Below are 11,742 nucleotides of genomic sequence, written 5' to 3'. Positions count from 1 at the left end.
GAGAGAGAGAGAGAGAGAGAGAGAGATGTACCGATAGATAAATACATCAGATAACCAGAAATGCATAAATCTTTATTTCAAATTAAGTGCTTTTGGTGCATTAGACAATTGTAAACTTTAATACTGGTAACAAAAGCAGCATTTGATTATATTAAACAGTTCATTGCTTTAAACTGATTTAAGGCATATGCATTACAGAAACACAGCATACTTAGAATAAAACAATGCATAGAAAACAGCTATTATTCAGTTTATGTGATTATGAAACTAGAATACAGTGCTTAATTTTAATAGAAACATTCAAAGGTTTAACTACAAAGCCTATTTTAAAGGAGTCATGGTCATGAGGATATTGGGGGCCTCTTCAATGACACGCACAAGCAAATTATCAATGTACTGTTCTAGCTCCGATATCTTTTTGCTTTTCTCCAACAGCTGGCTCTTTTGTTTATGCACCAAAGAGATGAGCTCTTCTCGAGTTAGCAGTGCATATGGTCCAATGTCTTTGACCTGTGGGAACAAAGTAAAAAACTGATTGAAGAGTACAAAAATTTATAACACAAACTCTAAGTAAAATCAAAAGAAAGTACATTTTCTTTTCCCTGATTGTTGATGATTTCTCCAGAGGGTTTGTTATCCTTTTGCTCTTGAATAGCTGAAACAGGCACCTGATCTACAGGGTTTAGAGGTTTCACAGGTTGAAGCCTGAAAAAACAAACAAACATGCATACAATAATCATATTTTGTAAGAAGAGATTATAAAATTATTGGCAAATAAGTGCATCTGAATTCTTGGTGGTATGGTACGTACATGCATTCTCTACACACTCTACTTTGTGATAATGAAGAAAAGTACAAATAATGATTGTACAAATAATGATTAAGAATGTTGTGGTACAAGAACAAGTAGGCTGATGCCACTCACCTGCGTGAAGGGACTGGGGGAGCATCCTTCTTCTCTGTTTTCTCTTGTACAGCTGCTTTATTTAATGATTCTTCAACAAGTACACAGTTTTGTCCGTCTTCTATATCACATATTGTCACCTTGTGGCCCATGTCAGTGCCAAGTGTGTGGGTGTTCTTTGCAGGTGGAGCTGGGGCATGGGCAGTCTTTGAAGATTTGGTTTTGATTTGAGAAACTGTATCTACCTCGACACTTGGCTGCAAAGGAGGTGTCCATATTGCAGAGGCAGCTGTGGTAGTCATATTGTCATCTACCTCTTCATCATCTTCAAATGGATTCAAACTGGAAAGAGCAGGTGTTTGCCTTGACTTTAGCATGGGCCCTTGAGAACCTTTAGACAACAATATCTCCTCCTCTATTAAACCAGGTCTCTGTGGAGCTGGCTTTCTTCCTGAAATCCTGGCTGATTGTTTACTATTGTTTATATGGGAGGAAGGTTCGATCTTTTGCACAGCACGTTGAGGCAGAATGCTGGCAGTTTTGATGTCTTTGTCTGTGCTTGGTTTGCTCACATGGGCTTCATGTTGTGCTGCTCGCTGTCTGTCAAATGAATTCATTCCGGGTGGTTTAGGAGCCTGCCGTTTTTCCCGTTGTGTTGTACTGTCGTCCTTTTCACCAAACAAGCAGGTGTTTCTTTCCACAGGCAATTTGCATCTGCATATGAAAAAGAAGCATTTGACATTTGAGCAGGCTTTCATTAGATAAGGAAACCTTAATGTAACATAACTACAAGGAAAGATAGATGGATAAATAAAGTGTAAAAATGTGTAGGAGTAAATTAGTCAACTTAAACTTTAGACTAGATAATTTAAGTTCAGATTAATGATCAAGGTATTCTGTATATCCACTTACATTGACATAAAAACTGTTAGTCAATTTAAAATTTTTGGTAATGATACTGGATACACTGAACTACATCACTAACTGAATGTCTCTGAAGACGTTGATAATATCGGTTGTTCCCACACAGTGACACACTTAGAAAGGTACACGCACGCACACACGCACAGCACAGCACAGCGCTATGCAGTTTTCATGATGGTGTCAAATTCACAGGGACCAGTCACTAACACGTCACTGATAGAAAAACAGCAGATAGAATAACACAGCTTATCAGAGACTTGGTTTTGTACCAAACAGCCACAAAGCTCATTGCTAAAATATTTCTATTTCACTTTTATATACATTATGTACATAAGGTTGCATCCAAATAAAGAACACATAATTAACTCTTAATGTGCACATGGCAGGTTTTCATGCATTTCCACTGCAAAGTTTTCATATGCACAAATTGTGCCTATACAGCCTGTATAATATCATTATATATTCTGTATATTTCCTCATATATCAATGAAAGTAGATGGATTTAGGTTACATTGAAGATAGTAAGCTAGTTACTGTAGTGACTAACAAAGGAATAGTCTACCTAGTGAATAACCATTACAAAGTTGTCCAACATAATGCATGCCTGAACCGAAGACGGAAGTTAGAAACAAACAAAAGGAACATATTACTGCATATAAAGCACTGTTTTTTTTTTTTTTTTGTTTTTTTTTTCCTCAGTATGAGCAGTGCTGTTATGGTAGCAGTAGAGGTATATTGTATGTAAGTCTCAGATAAGGAAACATAAACGTTGCAGAGTGAGTAAGGGTATGGGTATAGTTGATTAAATGCAAAAGAGATGTGTTGGTGTTGCAATATCTATAATAATAATTTAAAAAAATGTTGTACTAATAGTACAATATATAATATATAATATATAATATGTAATATGTGTGTCTTTCTAATTTCTAACCCTTATTAACTCATGGCTTTTCTTCTATAAACCATGGCTTTTCATGAACTATAAACGACTAAGACTTTTCTGTGTAATAAAATACATAGTTTTGTGAGTTTGAACACACCTTTGTCGAGCACTAGTCACTGTGACTGTGCAGTCAGGTACATCTCCTTCGTTTTCATCAGTTTGATCAAAAGGGTTTGTAGAAGTGACCTCAATGCAGTCTTGTGTGTCTGAGGCCATTTTAAAATGTCTTTGAGTTTCTTCTCTTAGTCTCCTCTCCTCCTCAAGTCTCCTTTTTTCCTCTCCTAATTTTTCCTCCTCCTCCTCTTGTTTCCTCCTTTCTTCTAGTCTCTCCTTCTCCTCTTGTTTCCTCCTTTCTTCTAGTCTCTCCTTCTCCTCTTGTTTCCTCCTTTCTTCTAGTCTCTCCTTCTCTTCTTGTTTCCTCCTTTCTTCTAATCTATCCTCCTCTTCCCTCCTCTGTCTCTCCTCCTCTTGTCTCCTTTTTTCTTCTTGCCATCTCCTCTCCTCTTCAGCTAATCTTTCATTCTCTCGTGCCTCCTCCTCCCTCCGTTTCTCCTCTTCCTCCCTCTGTCTCTCCTCCGCCTCTTGTTTCCTCCTTTCTTCTAGTCTCTCCTTCTCCTCTTGTTTCCTCCTTTCTTCTAGTCTCTCCTCCTCTTGTCTCCTTTTTTCTTCTTGCCATTTCCTCTCCTCTTCAGCTAATCTTTCATTCTCTCGTGCCTCCTCCTCCCTCCGTTTCTCCTCTTCCTTCCTCTGTCTCTCTTCCTGCTCTATTTGCTTCTTTTCTTCTTCTCGTTTATGCTCTTCCTCTGCTAATCTTTCCTTTTCTTGTTTCTCCTCTGCTCTCCTTCGTCTCTCCTCCTCCTCTTCGGCTAATCTTTCCATCTCCTTCCTTCGTTCTTCCTCTTCCTCCTGTATCTTTTGTTGTACTCTAAGTCGTTCATACTCCTGTTTTATCACTCTCTGCTCTTCCTCTTCCATGATCTCTCTTCTCATTTCTTCCTCTGCCTTTTCCTTCTCAAACCTCATCCTTTCTTCTTCTTCTTCTTGTCTAATCCTTTCTTGTAGTTGTTGCATCCTCTTCTCCTCTGCCAATCTTTCCTCTTCCTCTCTTTGTCTCTCCTTTTCTCTTTCAAATCTAATCCTTTCTACCTCAAGTCGCTTTCTTTCCTCCTCCAATTTCCTTGCTTCTGCAATTTGTTGTTCTTCTCTTTCTTTCTCTCTTTGGAGCTCTTCTTCCATTCTCTCCTGCTCTTCCCTCCTTTCCCTCTCTTCTTCTTTAAGTCTTTCCTTTCTTGCTTTTTCCTCCTTCAGTTTTCTTAGCTCTTCCATCCTCTCTTCCTCCCTCTTTTTCTCTATTGCTCTACTTTCCTCAGCTCGTCTCCTTTTCTCCTCTTCTGCTTCTCTTTTCCTCTCTTCATCCTCATGCCTTTTCTGTTCCTCCTCCAATCTAATCCTTTCTTCTTTTCTAATTTGTTCCATCTCTTCTTCCTCTCTTCTCCTCTGCTGCTCCTCCTCCTCTTCCTGCCTTCTTCTTTCTTCTTCCACTCTCATAATTTCTTGATTGTAATCTTCCTCCTGCTGAAGTCTCTCTGTCTCAATCCTTATCTCCTCATCTTGTCTCCTCTTTTCTTCGTCCAATCTAATCCTCTCTCTTTCCTCTTCTCTCCTTCGCTCTTCTTCTTCTATCTTGCTCTCCTCCTCCGCCAACTTCTCCAGCTCTTGTCTCCTGAACATCTCTTCATCTGCCTCTTGTGCGTTTTCCTCAGTGGCCTCCTCTTCCTCCTCCTCTGTCCAGGGGGAGCTGTGGCGCACCGAGCGTCTGGAGCCCACAGAAGGAGGGGAGCTGTTGTCGGGGACGTCCTCCATGGAGCCCACCCCGGAGCTGGCCAAGCTGAAGTTGGAGCTGGCCCGAGATGTCCGAGGTGCAGGCTCCTCACAGTAAACATGGCTTCCGTTGATACACAGGTTGCTGTGTTCGGCTACAAGTTTCTGATCTTTTTTATCCGAGCTCCCAGTGCGTTTGTGACTCAGGAACTTAAACTTCTTTTTACCTGAGAAGGGGAAAAACAAGAAGTTGTAGCGAAAAATGGAAGAATGTCTAATAGCAATAACAAGTGAGAAAATCAAGATTCAGTTCATATTTGAAACACATTCAACAGCATTAATATTTCAGAGAAGACTGAAAACTGCCAATACAAAAATCCCATTTCAGAACAAGTTTTGGAGATCTAAACGGGGTTAGCAGGATTTATACAACTTAATTTTAGACTCAACTGAAATTAATCTTTCAGCCATAATGTGAAGTTAAGGACACCATTACAAAATACAAAGTAAACTCATTTGAAAAAAGGTGTCACTTTATGTCCAGCTAGTGAGTTCAATGACATTATCAGAGCCACCCACTCCCACTGAAGCTGGCAAGTTCATTGTTCATTTTCCCTTATTTAAAACAATCAAGATGGCACTGATGGCTACCCAAATTTTGAAGTGCCAAAAGTAGAATTATCAAAAAACTAACAAACAAAAAAATTATTCAGATTGTTTCAAATTATTCTTAAAACACAGAAACTAAAATAAAATAGCAGTATTGAATATTTACTTTGTAACTATAATGACGAATCACTACACCTAAAAACTTTTCGTAGTACAGAAAAATAATAAAAAGTTACCCAACAGTACAAAGAAAAAGTATACATGATAAATACTGACCCCCGAAAATATATGTATATTGAACAATAACTCAAAATAGCGTATCATGACAGGCCTAGCCACCATGTGTTTGTATGCTTTTGTTGTAGTTTCACATACAATTAAAAGGTAAATATGAAATGTGTAAAAGATGCAGAGATAATCAGAACAGTTCCTCACCCTCAGAAGCATCCACATTCAGGCCAGATGACATGCTTCCGCTCAGAGAGGAGTTTTTCCCCGGCAGTACGGACATAGACTGGGATAAGCTCTTCTGTAGATTAGTCTTATGTGAAAACAGAGACTTGACTTTGTTTTTCTTCTTCGACTCTCTCCCTGCTGCTGTCCCCTCCCCGCCGCTGCCCCCTTCGCCTTCGCTGTCAGTCATCACCTGAGAGAAGGCTGGCACCACGTTGGACAATGTCTCCGAAGGTGCATCTTCTTTTTTCTTGCCCCGCACTTTGTCCTTGAACTTGCTGAGGCGTGATCGTGACTTGCCTGCAGCGGAGATATCAAACATGCTCGCAGTCATGTTGTTTCGTGTGAACTGGATGTCCACAAGGACCTCGCCTCGGTCCTTGTCTAGCTTTCCAGATTTGTCCAGCAACTTGAACCACCTATAGAATGGGAAAGGAAAAATAACTGAGATAGAAAGCATAGAAAGACATTGGGATACTACTGTGAAAATTCTGGCATAAGCTGTTATAGTGAAAACTTGCATACAAGTAATCCACATAAAAAATAATCTTCACACCTGTGCCATTTTTTTCACTTGGTAAAAATACAGGATAATATACTTTATACAATAGAATTTGAAGGAAGGTTACCAAAAACCCTCTCTCAAGTTCTCAAGTCTTTTCTGAAACTATAACAAAAGACATATCCGTATACACAAAGTAGCTATTGTTTGATTTTGAGTCAGAGCAGTTGAGAAATTACTAGCATGATGATGATGTCTATTTGTTATGGAAATAGCATGTAGTCACAAAAGCACAGAAAACTCCATCAATAACATCTTCTTATGGTTCGAAAGAGGAGCTGCTAACCTGTGCACTAACAAAGCCACCTCATCTTACATTATTCACCATTTCCTTACTGTTATCTGGAGTTACTTGAAAGGATCATCCAAGTTGTGTATAAATTTTAACATTACACTTTCCATTACAGTGATGTTAAATATCAGAAGATTTGAACCCCAAAATTTAATTCTAATGGAGCTCATTACTTCCCATTTGTTTAAAAGTACTACATGTGTCCACTGTTTCTAAGACGTTTAACTGCCTAAGTGCAGAATTAGCTGTTACCTAACAAGATCAGTGCCTAGTCTAAACACAAGAACCGTGTTAATCACGTCCAAACTTCTAAGTACAATCTCAGCCATGCATTATACACATCTTTTTATTGTAAAATTGCTCACTAAACAAATTGATTTATATTTCCTCCCAAATCATAATTCTGCTTGAATAGGAAAGATATTATCACAATTACAGAATGCTGAAAGTAATGCATTTCACTTGAAATAGTGATGTGGTAACAGTAGCAGTGCTGAAGCTGGAAGGGTGTGTATGAGTAGCACCATATTAATAAGTAAATGTTACAATATTGCATAATTGCAATATATAGCCTATTTGAAGTGACAGCATTTCGTTTCCAAATGTCTCTCCATAATAAATCTTCTACAAATCATAAAAAAGTGCAATGTCAGCAAAAAAAAATGCCTATCAGGCAGAAGTGTGCTCTTCCCTGTACAAACAAACTCAACAGCAAAGTGGATTCCAGAGGAAATGAAGAGGGACATGTGTGACTGAGTTTTTAAATTATTTGTGCTTAAACTACAGCAGGGCCACGTTCTGTTGTAGTTTGTTGTAGTTGTAGTTTGTAGTTGTAGTTTGACCTCATTCCTCACCCACTGGCACAAAGCAGGTCACTGCTCATTTGGAAGTCTGGAACTGAATAATTAGAAAAGGAAATGCCTGGAATTTGAACGAGACCAAATCCATTCCTCTTTCTTCTTTTTAGCCATTGACTATACTTATACTTAATGATGACATTGGCAGCCTGCCCAATAATAACAGAAATCACTGAAATGATAGACACAGGCCCTGTCTTTGAATACTGTATTAGTATTTGAAAATATTCTAACTGAAATCTTGTGAACACTGTGTGTAGTATTACTAGCAGAACTCAAACATCTCACTGGGAAATATCATAAGTTACTATTTTATCTCCACCAAAACCTCACAAACCCTTAAACAAATACTTCCTCAAAAAGCAGAACTTTCACGTACTAGGGGAAGTGTCACAATAGAATGGATATTACTACAAAAGAGCAATGTGCTGAAGGAGGAATTAAAAGTCTGTTCACTCAACAGTGAGTGAGGATGTGCTGATGAAGTGAACTCACAGACAGCGTGAGTCATGACTGTGTACACGCAGTTCTCTTATTGCAAGCTCTTGTCCTTCCTCCCGGAGCCTTGTCCATGATAAGACAAAGGCCAGAGTGAGTCTTATCACAGACTGCAGCTGCATGGGCCAGGAGGGGAGGAGCTGAGCCAGACCAACAACTGCAATGATAATATCCACTTGAGATACATACAGTACAACAATACTGTTTGCTCACATTTCAGTCACTACTGGGATGATATAGGAATCACAATATCAATATCACTTTGAAACTCAGAAGAACAAAAACATCAGTTTTATATTATTATACCAACGTAACATTTCATTCATTCATTTCATTCAGTTCAGTAGTTTGTCTTTATCATTCAAGGGTTGAAAATATTTTTAGAAAAGGCTATTAATAATACCATTCTTCTTCTTATTATTATTATATATTTAGCATCTCAACTGTGCACAGATCAACACAGTCCTTTGAGTGCATGGTGAAGTGGTCAGAACAGTTCAATTAAATGTAGAAACTCTATACCTCCAGGTGATACATGCCAGCAGTTCAGCAAAAGTCCAAGGAGAGAGCTCTGTTCTTTTAGATGCATCACTTTACTGTATAAATGTGTCATTGTGTATTTGGGAGGCTACATTAATGAGACTGAATAAATAATGGGTTTTAATGTGACACAAGATGACATTTTGGGACAGGTGAAAAAAGTGATCTATTCTAACCTATCCTAAACTAAAGCAGTTTATGAATGAACAATGTTGGACAGTTATTTCTAATTAACTTTCTTTTCCTGACAAATACTGCAATTGGGAATATCTTTTTATATTTATATATTTCTCTCTGGTAGGACAAATAAAGGTCTTCTTATGAGAGAAATTCACTGTCTGCATTTGACCCATCCTTCAGTGTCACTGGGGAAACCTGTCAGGAGCAGTGAGCGGATCCAGTAAAGTGCTCAGGGACCCTGTAGGCTTGTTCAGGACTTCTTAGCCGGAGGATTTTATCTATTGTACATGATTTGGGTTGATGGAGAAAACTGGAGTGTCCGGAGGAAACCCATCCAGACATGAGAAACTGCACAGAAAGGCCCAGTGTCCCAGGAGTTGACCTCAGAACCTTTTTGCTGTGAGGTACAAGTGTCTGGAAGTGTAGTCACCCAGTCACCATGCTGCCAAAATGTCCAAAGGTAACTGTTAGAATACTACAGAAAATAGCTAAAGCTTTCCAAGGATGCCCAAGTGCATGGTACCCAAGTCTTCTGGCATTCTTTGCATGCCTTTTGGGATTTGAGATTACACACAGGACATGTTGTGGGAGTCAGTACAAACAGCAGTGGTGCCCAGGGTGACTGACCTTGCCTGTTGCCATCTCTATTTGTTTTTCACTGATAAACGCTGCAGGAATGTGTAGCTAAAGTAAAGCTGCACTGCAAGGAGAATCCACATAAAATATTGAGTGGTCAGAACAAACATTTACTAACACCAGGCAGTTGCAGGCCCAGTTCAATAGTGTATATGTATCTTCTACAATTGCTACAGCACAGTCCAATCAAAATCTTACCACACATACATTTTTGGGTCTAAAATATGACGCATAATCATCAAGACAAAGCTACATTTTGCCAGGCCTTACAAAATCTTTGAATCTCTAATGGATTTCTCACACAATACTAACAAGTCTAGACAGAAAAGAAACTGAAACAGCACAAAAGCGGATAAAGATATCGAGCTTTAGTGCAAATACTTTTGTATGCTGCACACACCATGTGATGTGTGTAGTTCTTTTCCCACAGCAGGGGGCTGAAAAGAAGCTTAACACAGTGAATGCAAACAAACAAAATATGTCTGCAGGTACAATTACAACACTTTCTCCTTACCTGACTTCAGAAATACTACAAATGCAACAAGCATTATCATTAGTGGCCTGTCCACGCCTAAACCAGATTTGCGCCATGTTAAATCATTCAGACCACAAGTGCCCACTTGCTCAATGAAAAAGTGATCGCAAAGGTGAACTATGTGTACTTACTTTTATTGTGTATAATTAGATATGGCATTATGTAGATTGTCATACTTATAATTACTGGGAGGAAACATTATAACTTCACAACTGTTATGATAATTAATTCCATAAAGAGTTCAAACTGGATTACAGTCACTTCCTTCACAAATTCAGATGTGACTGGCTCTTGCAGTTGGATATGACTATGTATACAAAATCGATGCTGCCACATCTTGAACACAACCAATTTTTTAATACAACATAGCATTTGGTTTAGTGAGATTACAGAGCATGTTCTGGTTTCATAACTGACAATGACATGACTTGAGGAGACTTGAGGAGATGTAAATAGCTATTACTGCATGTTCAGTGCAACTATAGGACACAGGCTCTCAAAGGTAATGCATATGTACTACTTTTCCTATACTGACCCATAGTGTTGTGTTATTGATATGAGGTGCCACTCCTAGTGAATTTAGATTGGTGCAACACAGGAGAGGTTTTTGACACCTCTGTACGCAGTGTCACATTAGCAATGGCATGGCAGGAATAGTAAATGATAAATAAGATGTCTAAAGAGATCCAAAACACTACAGTCATGGTATGTCAATATAGGCCAACTACTTTTTATGATCACTTTTTCAAAAAGTTTCTTAGACGTAGTTTCTTAGACAAAAAAGGTCAGTCAATTTTAGCAATTTTAGAATATGCAAAATTGGAAGATATTAAACTGGGTGCTGAAAGCCTAATGTCTTGAGACTTTTAATAGGGCATTTCTAATAGCTTATACGCAATTACTCGTTGGCAAATCTGTCGTATCCATTGTTCAATATCTTTTAATCCATGTTTGTTGTGTGTCTTATATTTTTCCCTGTGGGACCAAAGCCATGGGGACAATCATTATTTTCTGAATGTGGCCAGTGTACCATGGCCTACAGTTTACTCACTGTGTTTTGTCTCTGTTCTTGTCCTCGCTGAGTTGGACCAGGTTAATGACAGCCTGCCCCAGAAGTTTGTCTGGACCCACAAGGGCCCGGTGGAGAACGTGAACGTGGAGCGTGTCCCGCTCCGCGCCACCCTGATGGACTGAGGGCATGTCGAAAGAGGCCTCCTCCTTCCAGACGGGTGCCACGCTCTTCTCCGCCACCGACGTTTGGTACTTCTCCTTGCCCAAGTGCATCACCGCGTACGCATCGTTTGTACCGTTTTTCCCCTTTATCCGCAGGCCACGGGCTTGAAGCACCGTTACCTGGGCACTTGTTGGACTCCACAGCTGATCCGACAACGACATGATGTTTACTTGTTTACAACTCTCCAGAAACAAACAGCAACCTCAGTAACCCGTGTCCCTCCAAGTACAGCAGGTTTGAAACAGAAGTTTACCACCACGCGCTCAAGGGAATCCAATGAAGGAAACAGCTGATTGGGCGCGGCCTGTGAAGACACGCCCTCAGATTAACAGGTTTCATGACTGGGATACGAGAGCATAACAGCTCACTGTACGAGACATTCATTTACCCGGAGAAGAGCAGGCTATTTTACAGCAGACCTGTCTGTTTTAATAGTCTGAATGACAGCTGTTTGACACGGCAATGAGCTATAAAAAGTGAACCTATGCCTGAGTCACTGAAAATAGTTTATTTGAAATCATTCCAAGGCAAGTAAGGTTTGAACGGAACAGCATACAGCACAATAAAAATCCAAGGGATGCCTATAAAATAAACGAGGTCAAAGTGTACTGTGCAAACCCTTGCTGTGACAGTTCAGCCACCTATTCTTCAAACATGCCTGTTTATTTCATTGCCTATCTTAAGACCTATTGTCTATCGTAACATTGTCCGCGTATTGCAATTTGCAGTGTACAACACTGCCCTCTACTGGTTG

General features: G+C 39.4%; 1 protein-coding gene across 1 annotated transcript; it reads right to left on the bottom strand.

The window, feature by feature from the left end:
* Positions 1 to 51: 51 nt before the first annotated feature.
* Positions 52 to 11,273, bottom strand: LOC110160648 (trichohyalin-like). The gene is made up of 6 exons (XM_020925323.2): positions 10,806 to 11,273; positions 5,637 to 6,073; positions 2,869 to 4,819; positions 926 to 1,618; positions 591 to 705; positions 52 to 510 (listed from the first exon to the last, which is right to left on the bottom strand). Exons 1-6 carry the CDS (start codon positions 11,147 to 11,149, stop codon positions 322 to 324), a joined length of 3,729 nt encoding a protein of 1,242 aa, XP_020780982.2. The 5' UTR covers positions 11,150 to 11,273; the 3' UTR covers positions 52 to 321.
* Positions 11,274 to 11,742: the final 469 nt, after the last annotated feature.

The sequence above is a fragment of the Boleophthalmus pectinirostris genome, unplaced genomic scaffold (assembly GCF_026225935.1).
Source record: "Boleophthalmus pectinirostris isolate CB_2022bp ecotype Guang Dong unplaced genomic scaffold, ASM2622593v1 HiC_scaffold_18, whole genome shotgun sequence".
NCBI lineage: Eukaryota > Metazoa > Chordata > Actinopteri > Gobiiformes > Gobiidae > Boleophthalmus > Boleophthalmus pectinirostris.
The sequence above is the reverse complement of the archived record's forward strand: the minus strand, read 5'-3'. Positions and strand labels throughout refer to the sequence as shown.

Bases quoted from the DNA above. Each gene is read 5' to 3' on its own strand.
- LOC110160648 (XM_020925323.2), bottom strand. From the start codon at position 11,149: ATGTCGTTGTCGGATCAGCTGTGGAGTCCAACAAGTGCCCAGGTAACG. The intron at 4,820-5,636 runs GTGAGGAACTGT...TCCCCTTCTCAG, and splicing joins GAATGTGGATGCTTCTGAGG to GTAAAAAGAAGTTTAAGTTC. The intron at 706-925 runs GTGAGTGGCATC...TTGTTTTTTCAG, and splicing joins CCCCCAGTCCCTTCACGCAG to GCTTCAACCTGTGAAACCTC.